Source organism: Ciconia boyciana, chromosome 2, assembly GCF_034638445.1.
Source record: "Ciconia boyciana chromosome 2, ASM3463844v1, whole genome shotgun sequence".
NCBI classification, from domain to species: Eukaryota; Metazoa; Chordata; class Aves; order Ciconiiformes; family Ciconiidae; genus Ciconia; species Ciconia boyciana.
The window spans coordinates 99,092,509-99,110,869 of NC_132935.1; the positions used below are offsets into that span (position 1 = coordinate 99,092,509).

Genomic DNA, 18,361 nt, shown 5'->3' on the forward strand with positions numbered 1-18,361 from the left:
AGTCCCAAAGTCTCTGAGTAGGGGAGGTTGTGTGGGAGCGCGGCACTGCAGAGACTTCTCTCTGCGAGAGAGAGAGCTTCTATTCCGCAAATCTGCCCAGTAGTTTTTTGGACCTGAGGAGTCTCTCGGCACCCACAGCAAGGCCTTCAGCGGAGCGCTCCACTGCTTAATTGCACATTGTTTCCAGAACCGCTTCCTTCTCTTTGTTTCCAGCCTGCCACTCCTAGTTTCATCACATTTTAATAATATCAGGGAGAAAAACATTTAGTTGGAAAACATATGTTTACATGTATTAAAATACAGTTTACATGAGCCACTTTTATTAGGCACCTTTTGCTTTAGCGCTTGTTACGTTGGTTGCAGTAGTGAGCCCCAAGACTAAAGTTGCTGTGTTTCTGAATGATGGGAAGGGTATTTTCTGGGCATCAGATCTTCCAGCACTTATCATCCATGTTCCAGCTCCAGCCAGGGTTTCCTGAGCAGTCTGAATTGCATGCCTTACCTACCGAGTTCATCTGAGAAATAAAATTATAAAGGGTTATAGAAAATTGCAGATACACAGCGGCTGCACTGAAGAGTTTTGGGAGTTTTCACTAGTCAGTCTTAAAAAATAGAAATATAAACATAGCTTGCAGTAGAGCCTGCAAGAGTGCTTGAAGAGGGACCAACATTTTGGTTTCTTGCTTTATCATCTTTGTAGTTGGAAAACAAGTTCCAAATTTCCTCTCTCCTACAATAATCATGGCAAGATATTGGGGGAGGGAGCTTTTAAAATTTTTTTTGTGTGTTTTAATACAGTGGTCAGAAAAAATTTATGTGGGGGTGTTTTTACTGAACTTTCATGCTTAAAAGGTCTTTGACTACTACTGCTTGTAGAGAATGGTTACCTTAAATCCCAAGTTAGCTGAACCCAGAAGTGACCAGCTAAAACAGGGCTTGATAATCCATGAGGGAACCCATTTCAAATCGATAGTGGTACATGCACACTGTGACCGGATCGTGGCAATTCCGGCATTTCACCATCTTTATTATTTGGTGTTATTCATGATCACCACCACCAATTCTGGGATTTGTTTCAGTGATTGACAGTTCAGGCAAGTGTTTTGGATGCCACATAAAAAAAAAAAAAGTACAACGTGTGGTGGAAGCGTGTTCACATCAAGAGCAACTTGTGTGTCAGTAAGGATGATGCACACAAGCATGTATGATTCCCACAGTTACAAATAGCTTTTGACAAGGATGGGAAAGTAGAAAAAGAAAGGAAAAAAATACAGCAGGCAGGAAGGAAGAAAGAGGAGAGACATAGCAGTATAAAGGAGAAGCTGTGTCCACCAGGTGATCCATGCCTGGAGAGAAGCCTACAGCTCTGTGTAGACAGCAGTTTCCATTTAAGTTCATGGGAGATACTGGGTATTGACCACTTCTCCCTGTCAGACCCCTTACTGAGATGCATATGTATGGAATAGGATTCCAAACTCTGCGCAAATATTTCTGCAAATCCTGGTGCTGGAATGTTTCTATCCAACTACATGGAGGGATGGGACTTTCACAGTTACCTTGCCCCACTTTCTCCATAGTTCAGAGCATAAACTAGGCCTAGAGTCAGGTCCCTTTCCACTATTGCCATGTGTATGGTTGACTGTTGGCAGACAGTTCTGGTCAGAAAAGGTTTAATAGGACAGAAATTGATGCAGTTGAGGGCTATCTTGTGCCTCTAAACTGCTCCTTTTGAAATTCCTTGAACCATGGCTTACAATGTTGGGCAGGTGGAGCGGCAGGATAATACATGCAGTGTTACTCGTTGGCCTAGTTGCAGAAGTACGTAGTATATATTTATAGACTTTAGAAGTTTTTTTCCAACAGAATCAACTGTCTCATGAACTGCAGTTGACTGCTAGTGCATGGCATGGCAAACCAGTCGGAGGCACGCTCAACATCCAATGGGAGTCTTTGGTTTCCTGGTTCTGGAGCCTCTGTCTGTGAGCTGTGGGACATCCCTGATCAAGTCTTCCTGCTCAAAAGGGATGTGGAGCCGGTGGGGTGCGAGGGGAGCTACCTCAGGCCCTGCTTGCAGGGAGGGTGCTTCTGAGGGTAAGCAGCGCTAGCAGGGAAGCGGCAGGGCCACTGGGTGCCATACTGTCATTGAGTCCAACCTCTTCTGTGAGACACGACATGCAACTTCATCCCAAGGTTCACACGTAATATTATGAACAAAGGTGTTTGAACACTGGCATGCAATGCGCATCTCAAACTGCTTCTCTTCCTTAATGTTGAAATGTATTTTTAATGATACAAAGCCATGCTTGGGATGACAGTGTTATTGCTCCCAAGGGTGAGAGGTGGTTTCGCAAGCCTGCTGTGATGTTCCTTTCAAGTGAGTCTGTGTTCCTGGAGAGGGAAGGCTCTCCAGGCAGCTGGTATGCTCCATGCCTGCTGAATGGCTCAGAAATGAGATGAGCATGTGTATTCAGGTGTTCTCCTGCCCTTTAGCCCCTACCAAATAGGGGTTACACCATCATCGCAGGATCCTGCCCCCCATGCCTGCGAAGAGCTCCAGAGGACACAGGGACCTTGGGAGCAGAGCAGTGGGTATCTGACTTCAGCATAAGCCACCCTCTTAGAGTTGCAGACCTCATTGGTGTTACACACAGCAAGTTAAAAAGACATGCAAATTTTTAAAAAGTATTAGTCAGAATTTCCTGCCCTCGTTGTGGTTTGCTGGGGTGGGCTCAGCCCCGTGGGTTGTGAATCGCATGAGCCCACATCAAGTGTTTGAGCCTGCAGACGCAGCACCACGCAGTGAGCGCTGGACTGCTGACACATGCAAAGATAAGCGGGTATTGAGGTGCTTTATCATATTGGGACCTCAAGGCCCAGCATTTGCAATGTCAAGGAGCAGTGGGCACCTGTTGCTGGTCTGTTCTCCTGGCTGTGGCAGCTCCCTGTAAGATGGTTAGATAGGATTCGTAACAGGATGTGTTTTTAAAGCGGGGTGAAGTGGGAGGAAAAGGGGACACAGTGCAGAAAAGGAGACCCAGTGCAGGAACTGGAGGAGGAGGAGGAGGAGAGATGAGGGAGTGCAGGAGGTGAACTCAGCTGCAGAGTGGGTAAGCAGGAGTGAGAAGGGAAGAAGCTGGACTGGTAACAGGACTGCTGGGGGAAGGCAGGTTCATGCTTGCTGCTCTTACAACAACTCTGTACATACTCATGGCCTTCTCCTGGAAATCAGCATGCCTTCAACCGTTTCACGCTGGTAAGTATATGCTTGTTCGGGCAGAGGTGAGGATGATGTTCCCATGGTCATATAGGAAATTGTGTGTCAGAACTGAGAGCTTCCCTTGAGCCGTCCTCTGGTTGGAAAGTGTCTTTAGATGTGGATGACAGGCTCTAGGTACCACAAGGGGATGGCAGGGAACAGAGTTTGTGAGCTGTTTTGCCTCTTACGCTTCTCTGAGCGGCTGGGTAAAGGTAAAGCTTGATTCCCACTGAGGTCTTGTGCCAAGAAATGCTGAGCTCAGAGAAACCATTAACATCCGTGTGACAAGGACAGGCGTGAAGTCTGGCAGTCGATGTACTGATTTTGCAGAAACTGAACAGCGCTTTTGCAATTTTAGCTTTATCCCTCTCCCCCGGGGTGAGCGCCACCGGCCGTGCACGTGCACGAGGGCACACGGGTGAACTCATGCTCTCCCCTCTCTCTCCCTCTGTCTCTCTCTCTGTTGTCCCCTCTCTTTCTGCAGGTCAGCGTGGAAGTCTTGGTAGAATACCCTTTTTTTGTATTTGGACAAGGCTGGTCATCCTGCTGCCCCGAGAGAACCAGTCAGCTCTTTGATTTGCCATGCTCCAAACTCTCGGTGGGGGACGTCTGCATATCGCTCACACTCAAGAACCTGAAGAACGGCTCTATTAAAAAGGGCCAGCCCATGGACTCAGCTAGCATCTTGCTGAAGCATTCAAAGAATGACAGTCTAGCTGGAAGTAGACACAGGTATGCGGAGCAGGAAAACGGGATTAATCAGGGAAGCGCTCAGATGTTAGCTGAGAACGGTGAACTGAAGTTTCCGGACAAAATAGGATTGCCTGCAGCACCTTTGCTCGCCAAAACAGAACCCAGCAAGCCCCCGGCAACGAGGAAGAGGAGGTGGTCAGCCCCCGAAACACGAAAACTAGAGAAATCAGAAGAGGAGCCACCTTTGACTCTTCCCAAGCCTTCTTTTATTCCTCAGGAGGTTAAGATTTGCATTGAAGGTCGATCCAACGTAGGAAAGTAAAAGTTGTTTGGGGAAAGGAAATTAGGCTAGCCCTTGTCATTTTTATCCAGATTACTGTACTGTAGACTAAATAACCCAGTATTTACATGTTATCATCTTATTTTAGGTTTATGTTATAACCTTGTTGTTATAGTTGCAGCTGGTATTATGCAGGAGACTGGTGCATATGTTTTTCCACAAGTGTATGTCAGTGACTAGGTTTATCGAGAGCTACGGAAGGGGCAGTATCTGCTTCACACAGCCTTAGTGGAAATGAATGTGTTGTCATGGCTCCTGTTTTCTAGCACCTCGTGTAGGACAGGGTCCAGCTGTGATTTTGTTTTCTTTTCGTCGCTGTTTTTTTGGTTTTGTTTTGGGTTTTTGTTTTGGTTCCTGTTCTAGTTTTCTGGGGGGAGGTGAGGAGAAGGGAACTGTAGCAGAGGTGTATGTCACATGTGGGGTGCGTGTGTGTGTGTGTGCACGCCAGTCCCGAGGAGGGACTGCGGCTCTGTGGTGGGTTGGTGAAGAGGTTTCCTCACCCCAGGTGGATGCTGAGGACACAACCCATGGGTGTTACTGAAAAGGATCGGACAGTCTCTGATGTTTTCAACAACAAGCCAACACTTACTCAAGGCTCTACGGTATATATATATATATATATATATATATATATATATATATATTTGTGTGTGTGTATATGTATATATATATTTTTTCCCCCCATGGGGTCTGACTGCACTGATTTTTATTCCTAAAGCAACTGCCACACCAACATTTCCTTTCTGCTTGCTAGTGCAGTTCCATTGCCCGGAGTCAGCAGACGGGGAGGCTGTACAGACTCTTGCACCGGTCGCCCTGCAAGGTTTTCCTTCATGGCGGTGGGGTGGGTGGGTGGGTGTGTGCGTGTGTCGTGGGTGTGCATGGGTGTGCGCGAGGAGGCCTCCTGCTCTGTGGATGTGCCTGGCTCAGGCTCACTCCTGTTTCTGTGCAGTGTTAGACAAATCGACCGGGTTACGCCATTGACATTTGCTTCCACAAGGTAGGCGCATACTGCCCCTTTGAGATCACAGGCATCCATTGTTTGCAGTTTGGTTGCAAATCTTTGTCTTTAACTCTAGTACTGTTTTTAGTTCATGATTATGGACAACTGGTGCCACTTTTTTCAAATTTCAGTGTGACACAGGAATCCGCTGTTGAAGATGAACCTAGAATGTCTTTAAGCACTTAAAATGCTGTTCACACTTTATTGCTGAGCATCCTGGTCTAACACTCAGTACGTACTGTATCTCACTTTAATCTGCTCAGAAAGCAACAACAACAAACAAACAAACAAATCTCTTCAACACTGTAACTACATGCAACTATGTAAAGTTTTCTCACAGGCAAGATGCTGAAAGTTTTAATGTGGTTTCAAAGGGATGAATGTGAATTATTGAACTAGTATGTGACAGTCATTGTCCACAAAGGACTACTTAATAGGAGGCACTTTTTAAACTTTAATGCTTGAGAAAGAGTTAAAGGCATATGCGAGCTGACAGATAATTAAAAAAAAAGAGAAAGGAAAAAGGAAAGAGAAAAAAAATCATTGTCCAGTGTTTTTGAAAAAGATGGACTTTAAAGAATCTTGCAATTTGCACATCTTGAGTTTATCATTTGTGTGGTATTCCTGCAGTTTTTACCTAATAATGTTGTGGGCTGGGGGGGGTCTGAAAGAGCATAAACAAATGTAGCAATTACTCACTAACCTGCCTACGCTCTAGGCCATTTCATAGGGTTACGTTCCTTTCAGAGTTCATTTTTGGTCTTTCTACCGTATCTGCCACACAGAACCAGGTCCTACCAGGACAGCTCTGAGAATTTTTCTTCAGACTTGCTGAGAGAGTTTTCCACAAGAAACATTTCTATACGTAAGCAACGTGTTTGTTTGTTTTGAAAACAAACCTATTGTTATTTTATTATTATTATTATTATTTGTTATTTTAATTGCATCATTTTCCATTGGAAAGGAGAGATTTCAAGAGTTTGGTACAAACCAAGTAGGATGGGGGGGGGGGGGTTCATGCCATTCAGTCTTTTCTTTCCCCAGGTAGGGCCGGATCCTTTGAGGTGCTGTGCACCCAGCCTCCTGCACAAGCCTCGGGGAGGTGCAAGTATGAAGTACTTCGGGGCTGAGCGCTAAAAGCCTGTTGCTGCCACTAGAAAGATCCCGTTGATTTCAGTGGGATTGCGCTTGGGCCCTACACGAGCAAGCGTTCGTGTCGTTGTTTTTGGTTGGCGAGTTCGCATCCTTCAGGTAGTTTTGAAGAAGCTGTACTGATAGGGAGAAAAGGAAATAAAAGTTGGTCATCAGAAACGCAGTAACCTAAAGTAAACAAATTTATTTAAAATCTTGTTTTCCCTCTCCCCTAAAATACAGTGCTTTTATTTAAGAGAAGAAATGTTAACCCCAAACCCCAGCTTTGACTTTGTTATTTGTTACTTGAAATTTAGCTCACACCAGAACTAATTGTTTTTATACCATATTCTGGGGTGCACCAAAAAGTTGAAAGACGTTTAAAATAGCTTGAAACTTTTCTTGAATTTCCTTGAATTTTATTAACCTCTCGGCGGGCTACCAAATAGCTGAGTGGGTTTCTTCTCACAGTCACACTGCTTAGTTAGTGCTTATTTGCTAGTATTTCTGCTCAGAGAAGTTGCTTAATCTTCCATATACTCTGCTCAGGGCACTTGCAATTTATTGTTTCATTTTGTTTCCTGTTTTGTTTTTAAGCTTTGATGGTAAAGGAATAGAAAGAATTACAGATTTTAGTTCACAGTCGTACCACTATTTCCGTACTTCACGCGTACTCGGGAAAAAAAAAAACTCAAGTAAAACCATACGCATACACATTTGTTGTTAATAAGGAAGCAGGGGCTATTAAACTGACTGGATCTATTCAACTAACACTAAAAAAAATAAAAAATAATAATAATAAAAGAATACGTTTGGAGCAATAGGAATGTATTAGTTCTGTGCTTGTATTTCAGACTGAGGAATTCTGAAATAACTGGTTCTTTCCAAACAATTGTCCCTTTCCATGCTTTGGCTTTTGTAGGATGTGCAATACTTTACGTGCCAACTTAGACTCACCCGTGCGGTATTAGCTAGATCTCATACCCACTTCCGATTTCCCCTGGTTTTGTTCTTCTTTGAATAGTTTCTTTCTTTCTTCCTTTTTTTTTCTTATTAAGAAGTCCCTCCCAATTCCCCCCCAAAAAAACCAAACCAAAACAAAAAGATACTAAGGGTCAAGCATCCCTTGCCCCGGGAAACACCAACCCTTTTTGTATTTGGTGTTAAAAAAGATCCAGGAAGAAAAAAAAGAAAAAAAAAGATGTATTAATGTCTGCGTGCCGTCCAGGTGGAGGCCAAGAGCTGCCCTCCACCTGGACGGCACACAGATGAGACCTGACTCCCACTGGGGAGAGAAAAATCCCTCCTGGGACCAAGTCCTTTGCAAGGGGGGGCTTTGCCTCTCCCCCCGGCGCCGAGCATCCCTTGCAGCGAGTCCCCACACCCGGGAGGTGCCATCGATCCCTGGGCGCATGCAAAAGTACCACTCGCAGGCATAGAGATGCTGAGGCGGAGCCGAAGGAGGAGGTTTAGCCGCTGCTTCTGCGCGGCATCCGCTTTGCAATAGTAACTGACAGTAGTTTTCTTTTTCTTTTTGTCTTTTTTTTTTCTTTCTTTTTGTAGCAGGCCTGTTTAGTTTACAACGAAATGCATACAATCACCAAGAAATTAGTCAGGGCAAAGAAAAATAAAACAAGAACCTCTTTATAGGGATTTCTAAAAAAAATCTATCTGTCTATCTATCTATCTAATCTATCTATATATCTATATATATGAAATGACTGTTCCTTATAGTGTTTAACTTAGGCATTGTTTCAGTTTGTCTGGGCCACATCATGGGGAATTTGAGTTTGATGTCACTTACCTCGAGTCCTCTGGTCGAGACCCAAATCAGAGTCACTGTTGACCTATTTTACCATTTTGTATGTTGCCCTTGGGCTCGCTTTCCCTCAAAGATGCAGACCTCGGGAGGGAGGGACACACACGTTCCTTTTTTTATTCCTTTAATTCCTTCGTCCCGCTGTCGCTTCGTTTGACCTGTCGTTCACGTCATTTTCTCGGCGTGGGGAAGTGACATCACTACTCTCGTTTCCCTTAAATCAAGGAACATTTAGAAACCTTTCACACCTTTTACTCAGGGATGGGGCTGGCATATGTGTGGTACACTGATGTGACCAGAAGCAGCACTTTTACTGCTCCGGAGTAGGGATGTACAATGTTACAGACAAGTTTGGATTTCCTGCATCTCATGGTTTAAACTTTGTAGATCTCAGATTGCAATACAAAAGCAGCAGGCTCAGCGCAAACTGTAGCTGTTGGTTATCATGAAAATTCACTCTCTGCAGAGATTTATTTTACTTTAAAGTGTGTTGCCAATAGTAAAAAGGAAACAGTGAAATTCTGTTAATACTTGCAACTGCTAAAAAAAAAAAAAAAGAAAGCCTGTATCAAGGAGAGCAAATCCTCAATATTTTTAAACACTAATAGTGTTATTTCAAAGAGGGGGGCTCTTGGCGCAGTGCTCTGCATGTCCTGGGACCCAGTTCTGCAAACACTTATACGCGTGCTTATGGGAGGTCCGGGCTGGCCGGTGAAGGCTGCTTGGGAGCTTGCTGTGAAGCACATGTATAAATCTTTGTGAAATTGAAGCCTGGTTCAGTCAGGACCAGATCCTGACCTTAATCAGGCAGCTGGAAAAATCTTGGGGTTTGTCCAGGGTTGCCGGGATGGAAGCCCCGGGCGGGCGGGGGGGATTTGGCCTGTTGAAACACTTCTGCTGTCCCAGGAACTTGACAAATGGCAAAATGGGACATGCACTCATACAAATAATTTCCATTTCTTCCCTCCCCATCATCACAGGTAACAGCGGAGTCTGCTCTGGGCTCTGGCGAGTGCTGATGTGAGAAGTAAGGGAATGAACGCACCACCAGAGTGCAGGCAGTAATTTCCTTTCCTCTGGTTTATCCAACCCTCCCACCCCCCCAAATCCTGAAATACATAGCAAAATGAGAATTTGTTGATGCAGATACGCATACGTGCACACACACCCCCAGACAGAAGTGTCTGTTTGCACACGAATAAATATGTGTGAATTTTTTTTACGCATATGCCTACATGTCCACTTGATTCCCTGTCCTGAGGACAGCCTTGCTTTGTGTCGATAGGGGAATTCCAAACGCGTTGCACACCTCTACTCCAGAGTTCAATTTCTTTTACATAGACGACCTCGCTTCAGATGTGTTACCTTTACTGATAGGATCTTTTCTTGTAGCACTATACCTTGTGGGAATATTTTTTGATGTAAACCTAATTTGAGAAGCTTATTAAAAATAGAAACTTTTTTTGAAGCACTCACATTGAGGAGTACAGGTAATGTTTTAAAAAATTGCACAAAAGAAAAATGAATGTTGGAATGATTCATTCAGTGTTTGAAAAAGAGATGGCTCTGTTTGAACAGTGAGTTTCATACCTTGTTTGTAAAAAAAAAAAAAGTTTTTAAATACAAAAGCAGAGAAAGGTTGAAAGTTACATGTTTTTTGTATATAGAAAATGTCATGTCTAGATGATCTGATTTGTATTGGCTTTGGCCAGGAAGAATTATTACTTAAAAGGCTCTTAAAGAACAACTGTGCTTAATTTTCTGTTCGTATTACATGGGTCCCATTTCTGGGGAATGGAGTCATGCTTCACACTGTTTATTCCTGTGCTGAAAATATACCTTGGAGCAGCAATTCTCGAGTGCAGCTACTGGGCACTTCAAAGGGTGGCTACTGTGCAAAACTAGAGTCTCACTCTCCAGCTGGATTTTGGCTTTAAGTCTCTCCTGCCTGCGCCGAGGGAGCGCCTGGCAGCCCACAGGGCAAGGCCGGTTTTGGGGGAGGCCTCGGCCGTGCCCTTCGCAGGCAGAGCTGGGCCGGCCCCGGTGTGGGGGCCCTGCCGGGGCTGGGGCCGGCAGCACCGCAGCAGCCCTCGGGTGGCGAGCCGCTGCCGGCTGAGCGCGACCTGCGTAGTTCCCGCCTGAAGCCTTTCGGTCCCGCTTTTTCCTCCCTCTGGGATGCTGTTCCACGTATTTTCAGGACTTCCTGTTCCAGACGAAACCCAAAGAGTATAACCCTGAGCGAGAAGTGCTTATAGCAAGGGATCCTAGCCCAGTGCTAGCAGCAGAGTGATACCCAAGGCGACCCGGCCTTCCAGCCCCTGTCACTGCCCCCTCTCCCCCCGACTCCGCTTTCAGAGCCGCCTGGGAGCAGTTAGTCACACAGAGCACGTTTCCAGTGATGGTCTTGACCGATGGCGAGACCGGTGTTTCTCAGAAGCCAAAAGGAGAGGATCCTGAAGCAGTTTCTGAGGAGAGGGTCCTTTTCCTGTCCAAAGATTGAGCTGGGCAGCTGGGAGCCGGCGGCAGGGCCGAGCGGGTGAAGTTTCAGGCTGCTCCCGGCCCCCTCCCCAGAGGTAACCCAAGCTTCGGCTCCCGCTGGCACGGGGCAGAAATACTCGCCCTGTCCAAGTGACCCCCGGGCGCTCAGAAAATCGGCCCCAGTTGTGTTACAATGAAGTGCATTCAGCCAACAGGTAGTATTTATACAATAACAGTCTCTAAGGTTTCTGTAGTTTTTTTCTTGTCGTTAGCTGAAAGGACTCAAGTCTTCCACTGAGGATTTTATGGAGGCTTCATCCAAGGTTATTTCTTTTTTGTTTGTTTCTATTTTGAGCGGTCAAAGCTCCTGTGCCCTTTCCCTCGACCACGCAGTAGGTATGCATTGGAAGTGTTGTTTGCAGCGAGCGTTAGGCACTCGTTGAAGCTGTCGTGGCTGTACTACGGGATTGCTGACAAGCAGAAACTTCAGGGCCCAGATCCTCGGCCGGCGTGGAGCCGGTGTGGGACCGCCGGCTCCCCGGGCAGCGCCGCTCTGCCCCTTCACAGCAGCTGGCGAGAGGATCCCGCCCTGGCGTTTGCTTTAAAAATCCAGGACCCACGTACTCTCCCTTTGAACACGCTCTGCAGAACTCCTGTCCAAGGCAGTCGGGGTTGGATCTGTGTAGCTGAGGGCAAAATCGGGCCTGGGGCGCCTGCGGGTGGCTCAGTCTGTGTCTTCTGCCTGGCCATCGGGCTGGCCTCTTAGCGAGGTTACTGATCTGTTAAGGCATAGATAGGACTCTTCACGACAGTCAGCTAATGTTGAAACTCACTAATGTATGTATTTGCTCTTTTTTTTTTTTTTTTTGTTGGAATAATATATTAACTTGTTGAACACTGTTCTTTTCGCAGTGTTACAAAAGGGGGGAGGGGGATTTCCCAACCTTTTTCAGTTCGGGTGAGCTACTGAAAATCATTTTGTACTAGCTATGTCACCGCTCCCGGCAGCCGGCGGCGGCGCTTGGCGCAGGGCCGTGCCGGGGTAAGGTTTAGCCATTGGACAGCAGTAGTTTTTAAGGTTTGTTTTTTGTTTTTTTGTTTTTTGTTTTTTTAAATCGTCTGGTATTACTAATGAGGGTTGTTGCAAATCACACTTCCAGTGTAGTTCCTAGTGTAGGCCCAGTAAAAGGGATATCGCAGCTTTGTGTTGGGGAGAAATGGAGCTGACATGGCCAGTACAAAGGAGAAATAGGGAGGGAATAACGTTTTGCACCTTATTGAAAAGAGGAGATTTTAAGTGCATACAGACATAGTTAAGAGCTTTTATTGTGACAGGAGAACTTTTTTCCATATGCGTGCATACTCTCTGTAATTCCAGTGTAAAATATTGTACTTGCACTAGCTTTTTTAAAACAAATATTAAAAAAAATGGAAGAATTCATATTCTATTTTCTAATGGTGGTGTGTCTATTTGTAGGATACACTCGCGTCTGTTTATTGAATTTTATGGTCCCTTTCTTTGATGGTGCTTGCAGGTTTTCTAGGTAGAAATTATTTCATTATTATAATAAAACAATGTTTGATTCAAAATTTGAACAAAATTGTTTTAAAGAAATTGTCTGTATACCAGTACAAGTTTATTGTTTCAGTATACTCGTACTAATAAAATAACAGTGCCAATTGCAAATGCGCGTTTTGTCTTTCTGAGTTACGAATGAATGTGAGAGCTTTCCTAGGGAGGTAATTTGCCCAATTTAATCCCCACCACCACCACCACCCCCCCAGCTATGCATTTGAGAGCGTGTGCTTTTATTCGTCACGACGCAGAAATGCGGACGTACCCATCCGTGGCCATAGAACCCTCTCCAGACCATCAGAGTGAAGCTCTTTATTGCATAACAAAACTTTCCATTTACAACTTTTGAACACTTCAAATGACTGTGCCACGTGCGCCGGAGGCGTTGCGCACACGTGGTTGCCGCAGATGAGGGGAGGCAGTGCTCGTCACTGCCATCTCAGCAGGGCCGACTGGGGCAGGAAAACACCGAACGCTCATCAGCTCTTTTTGGCTGATTGCGCAGAAGCGCTTCACAGTTATTGCAAGCAACACCAAGGAGTTTTGGACTCTAAATTATTTATTTATGTATGAAAACTTCAACCAGTGAACACTGTGCCAAGGAAATGCCGGGGAGGGCTTGCTTAAACATCTGAATGACCACCAGCAAAGCGAAGGCTGCAGGGGTGGTCCATGCTGTGTTCAGGGCCGCAGAGCTGTGCAGCACCTAACTGAGACAGGCTTCAGCCCCTGCCCCCGGGCAGCTCCCAGCCCACAGGGAAGGGCCTGGCCCTCTCCTGCCTGCCGGCTCTGGCTGCTGTAGAAGGCAGACTGCTGTTCTTGGGCCTTGGCTTTTTTTTTTCCTCTCTCCTACACAAGCAAGGCCAAACCTGGCACTGGTTGCAAAACCCTCCTGGTTCCAACAAAGAACTTTTGGTATAAAACTGATACTAGCAACTAAAAAGCAACATCCCCCGGGTGGAGGAGTGGGAGGCGGTGATGGACAGACACTGTACGTACACTGGCAAAGAGCTGTAGCAGCAAGTCTGTTCAAGACGGTGGAGATCAACAGGTACAAACTGGGGAGTGCTTAGTTCAGAAAAGGCTTCAAACTCAACGTGTCCATGACTGGAAAACACCAGCCCCCCATCCCAACACAGTGGGGCTTGGCTAATTGCTGCTGTGTTTCTTGCCCACCCCCATCCTTTCTCCCCCTGCTATTGACTAGCTGAAAGGAAGACACAGGCACACTTTGTATGGGAAAAGCTCCTCCAAATGTAAGCAGAGACTCCTCCTGCCTCTGCTGACAACTCTTCATATGTACAGGGTGGCTGCATCCTACGTTCAACCGCCCCCCCATGCCCCAAGGTGAGAAGAAAGCCGCACAGAAAAGCACAGCCAAAGCCCCTGCCCCTTGGCCGATGGGTGGGAGCCGACTGTGCCAATAAGGGTGTGGGGGGGAGACACACACTCGCCGGTGTGTGCACTTGTTTCTTTCAGAGAAAGGAGACCTGCGTGGCTTGTTTTGCATCTGGCAGGATGCTGGCTCAAGACCCACTCCTCTAACACGCTGGCCTCACGCCTACGAGGAGGTCTACATGTGCACTCCCCTCAGCCACCACGTAGTCACTCAGGTGTGAGCAAGGCTGCTGCTCCCAAGCCCTTCCTCCCCAAGGAGAGTTCAGGTAAGCCAGGCTGCGTGGGTAGGAGGGCCAGCCAGCCCACCCTGCGCAACATGCTGCAGCAAGGCGACGCCAGAATGAGACGGGGAGCAGCAGGGGTGTTTTACGTGTCCTTAGGTTTCAAGAAGCCAAAGGTGGACACGCTCAGCAGGGATTGCTTTAATGATGTACCGGTGCCCTTTTCAGCATCCCTGCTTGCAGGTCTTTGGTATGTTAAACTAAATCACTGCAGAGCCAGTGGGCTGAACCTCAACATTGCTCTTAGGTGCTGAACTTAGCAGTTGCCTGGCTGGGGGAAGCAGGCATGACCTTGGCCTACAGCGCAGGTTAGCACATTCACAGTGTTCCTCTAGACAGGATGGGGTTGGGGTGGTAGGGTTAAAGAAGACCAGGTTATGCACAATCACCCAACACTAAGCGCTTATGAACGACACTTCCCACAGAAGGACACCAAGGAACAGAGAACCCGGTTAAATGTGCAGGTGAGGTAGATCCACAAAATGGCACATGGCACTTATCAGTAGTTGTGGTCTCTGCTTGGACCATCCTGCCAGGCATAGCACGCCCTCAGCTCCCTCTCTGCCCCAGTTCCTTGCGAGAGTGGCAGCGGGCTTGAGCCACAGGACCTGAGGCTGAGTGAAGATAAGGGCAACTACTAGAGCACAGGACTGGGTGATACAGGAGGGTTCGATCTCGTCTTTTTTCCATTTTCCCGCCTGTCTGAGAGCTGGACATGTATAGTGTAAATGGTGAGTGCCGACATAGTTGAGGGTTATCCCTGAACAAAACCCGCATATAATGTTGGGTGAGATGCAGACATGCCACCAATTCAGCCTTCCTGCAGCCGATTTCTCTCTCCTGCTCACTTTGGACAGAGGAGAAAACGAAAGAGAAAACATGCTGCTTATCAAAATGACGGCAAGAGCTGCTATTTAGAAAACCAAATACCCTAACTCCAAGCTTTATCAGTAACTATTCTTAGCATCAATGTCATTCACAGCCTGGAGAATTCGGGGGACAACTTAAGATCAGCCTATCCCCATCCTTTCCTATTAGTCACTGGTCAGTCAGAGGTATGTGTGAAAGGGGAAGGAAAGGGGGGTGTAAGAGTGGCCCCAGACCAGGCTGGCTGGCTAAGTGTGCAGCCTGCCCGGGAGGAGGCTCCACGCTTGCCACACCTGTGGAAAGGCAGCCCCGGCCTTGTCCCCAGCGCCTGCCCTTTGGAAAAGAAACTGTTCCAAAGACATGTCATGAAGCTGCGCTGTTCAGTGTGCGTATGATCTTTTAAAAAAAATGTTTACAAATATATATTTTTAATATATGTATATGCATTTCTTAAATTCCATTTAGAAATGTAGCTAAAAAAAAGTAGAAAAGCGCTAGCGAGAGTAGGCGTGAGACCAGCAGACTGCTGCACTTCCCACGTATGAAGGCACGACTGTGGAGACACACCTGTGGTCAGGCCTGTGACATTGATAGTCTAACCCTGCTCCTCACGGAGGTGTTAATTTGCCTTTGTACCCCTACCCTTCGCATCACGTAAATAAAGGAACAGTGACCTCCTACAGTCGTACTGATGCAGAGTAGTAATACTGCCTGTATCACTAATACTCTGGGCTTAGTGCAGGTAAGAGCAGTATTTGGCCTGTGGTAGGATTTGTGATAAAGAAGCCTGGCATCTTCGTAACGTGATGCTTTCAGGCTGGAGGGAATAGAGATCAGATCCTTTCTCACAGGGCCTGCTTCTCTTCTGCATTCAGGTCCCTTTATGATCTGTGCACAGGACAAATGGTCCTTAAAGCCAGCACAAGCATAACCTGTGCTCACATTAAGGTCCCAATTCACCTCCAAAGCAGAGGAAGGGGTCACACCACAATTACGAATTACGTCCCACATGTTAAATGGAAGACATTTAGAATGCCAGGCTATTTGGAAGATATTCTGTGCTTTTTCTAATGTGCACAAAACACTTCCAAATCACCAGGGATCAGCCTGTGGCTAGGTTTGCTCCTCAGCATGGTCAACTGTACCAACCCTCGTGCATGGCTTTTTGAGCAGTCCAGCATGAGAGTTTAATTCTCGAGTTTCTCTTTGCTATCTGTAGATCAGTCTTTTGCTTTCCAAAGGAAGCCTCCCTCTTTCTACAGATATCTACAGGAGGGGAAAGTAAGACTCTGAAGTACTGAATATTACGATCTCAGCAGCACTTTAAAGTAAGTGGCCAAGCATTATTAATTCAGGGGTGCTCACTTTGACATCATTTATCATAACGAGCTACTGTGGTATTCATGTGGATGCAATGTGTATCTCCAAAGAAATTTCATTGTGATTTATCAATTAATTAGCGGGCCATTACACTTTATTAAAGTGTTACCCAGAGTCTTAAACATTCATTACTGCCTTTAGAGCAAATGCTTTAACTCCATCTCAGCCTACCAGTGTCTTGCAATCAGGCTATTCTGCCCAAAGCTGTCTTTTGCTTTTCATGATGTCAAGGACTGCAGAGGAGTGGTACCAAATAACCAAAAGTGAATTTGATCCCTCCGGCCTCATTCACCTGGCCACAGACAATGCACATCACAGCATTTTTATGTCTTTGCTAAATGCATATGAACAGGCAAGGGAACAGGGAGGGCTGCAGAGAAACCTCCCCTTGGTGGGGTTACTGTTGCTGAGTGTCAATGTCTTAAAAATCTGTTCACAGAGAGCAGGTAAAAGCAGGAGCCCAGGCAATTCAATAACTGCATGCACAAAAAAGCAGGCAAGCTCGGAGACATTTTCTCCTGAATGATCGCCACAGATGGGGGGCAGGGGGGACAACACGGGTTTGCTACATTCAATGCCAGCTTGTCTGGAGAGGCAAGTCCATTGAATAGGGAGATTTAAGCAAGAACGGCAGTACCAGCCCTGTGAACCGAGCGTGAGAGAGATCTGGCATTTTTATTGTCACGTAAGTCACCAGTAGCCAGGCCTCATCCACCATCCACCTCTGACATTCTGCAGGCTGGCAGCCGTGCCACAAACATCCATTCTGTTGCCAGAGCAAAGATTAAGAGGATTTGATTTTTGTTTTCTCCACGCAATTCCTTGCATCTTTTTCTCTCCCCGCCTGCAATTTCTGGAGGGTGTACTGCCAGAAGCAGTGGTAGCTGACAGGTCAGTCTTAAAAAAGGGAATGTGTGTATGTATGCAGGTGTAACAGCCATGTCTGTACAAGCCAGTTCCTTCTTAACGGAGATTTCAGCAGCTATTTATCAGACGGGCAAAAAAACAGGTGAAGAAATGTTGATTGATTAAAAATAGGCACAATAAAAGATGAGGCTATTGCATTTTGAACAAATGGCGCTGTGTTACTAGCACGACCTTCCCCTTCCAAATCCCAGCCATAGCCCCTCCAATAGCTATGACACTGCCATTCTGAAAGAGAGGAGAGGTTGCCACTAACACAACATGGAGGAGAAAGCAGAACAAAACAGCAGCCCTTCCTGCTCCTCTCCCCCACCCCTCTCTCCAGTCCCCCCCAGTCCTGGGCTAAGAGAAGACCTGGCTGTGCTGCTGGGTGACCCGAATAAACGTTGTTCTCCTGCTCAGTTCCTTGAGTTTGGCAGCTCCCACGTAGGTGCAGGTGGAGCGCAGCCCCCCGAGGATGTCCAGGATGGTGAGTTCCACATCCCCTCTGTACGGTACCTCCACAGTTCTGCCCTCTGAAGCCCTGGAGAAAAGATCGGTTACTGCATTTATGTCTAGATGCAAAACATGATAGTGTGTTTACTGGAGTAATGTGGAGCTTAATACGCTGCATGCTGCAGTTTACAAACATTCCCCCAGCTTTATTGCTTGCTTGCCTGTTGCTGCTTGGTGCTTTCAAGCACTGAAATGCCTCAAGTCCAGTCACCACCAATACTGGGAACCAGAAGCAGACAAATCTTGTAGATGCCCCAGTATTCCATGAGCGTATTTACAGATCTGGCCCTTCCTCCCCTCCACCATCTGCCTACAAGCAAGTGAAGCTTCCAGGTTTATTGAAAGGTAAATTTGACCTTGAAAGTTGCAAGCTTTAAAGGATGAGGAATGGACAGGCTCAGGCAACTTACAGAAACGTTGCAGCTGGTTCTCAGCAGGCACCACTCAGCACAGCTCTACAGAGGCTTCACAGCCCCTGGGCTCTGTCCCATGCCACTGACCAGATGCAGATGGAAATGCTCAACTGTGTCCTACCAGCCTGATTCTCCAGAGCCCACAGAGATGGAGTGGGAAACCTGTTACGGAAACGCGCTGCAGAGCTGTCCTCTGAAGCTAAAAGGTGAGCTAGCACAGTTCAGAGCCAGGCAAAAAGGCCAGAAAAAAATAGCAGTGCTGTGAATACCGTCAAGTATGGATGCATGCCAGCACAGACTGCACTGT

The 18,361-nt window shown here is 46.6% G+C and overlaps 2 protein-coding genes across 16 annotated transcripts in view; one reads left to right on the forward strand and one right to left on the reverse strand.

Moving 5' to 3' along the window:
- Positions 1-12,391, forward strand: part of ATXN1 (ataxin 1) — a 228,125-nt gene extending 215,734 nt beyond the window's left edge. For all 14 annotated transcript variants that reach the window (XM_072853310.1, XM_072853313.1, XM_072853308.1 and 11 more), the window contains one exon: positions 3,741-12,391. In XM_072853310.1, coding sequence (XP_072709411.1) covers positions 3,741-4,271 — 531 coding nt within the window. In that variant the 3' untranslated portion in view covers positions 4,272-12,391. The remainder of the gene's footprint in view (positions 1-3,740) is intronic.
- Positions 12,392-12,530: 139 nt separating this feature from the next.
- GMPR (guanosine monophosphate reductase) overlaps positions 12,531-18,361 on the reverse strand; it is a 52,020-nt gene continuing 46,189 nt past the window's right edge. For both annotated transcript variants that reach the window (XM_072853322.1, XM_072853323.1), the window contains exon 9: positions 12,531-17,669. In XM_072853322.1, the coding sequence (XP_072709423.1) occupies positions 17,489-17,669 (181 nt within the window). In that variant the 3' untranslated portion in view covers positions 12,531-17,488. The remainder of the gene's footprint in view (positions 17,670-18,361) is intronic.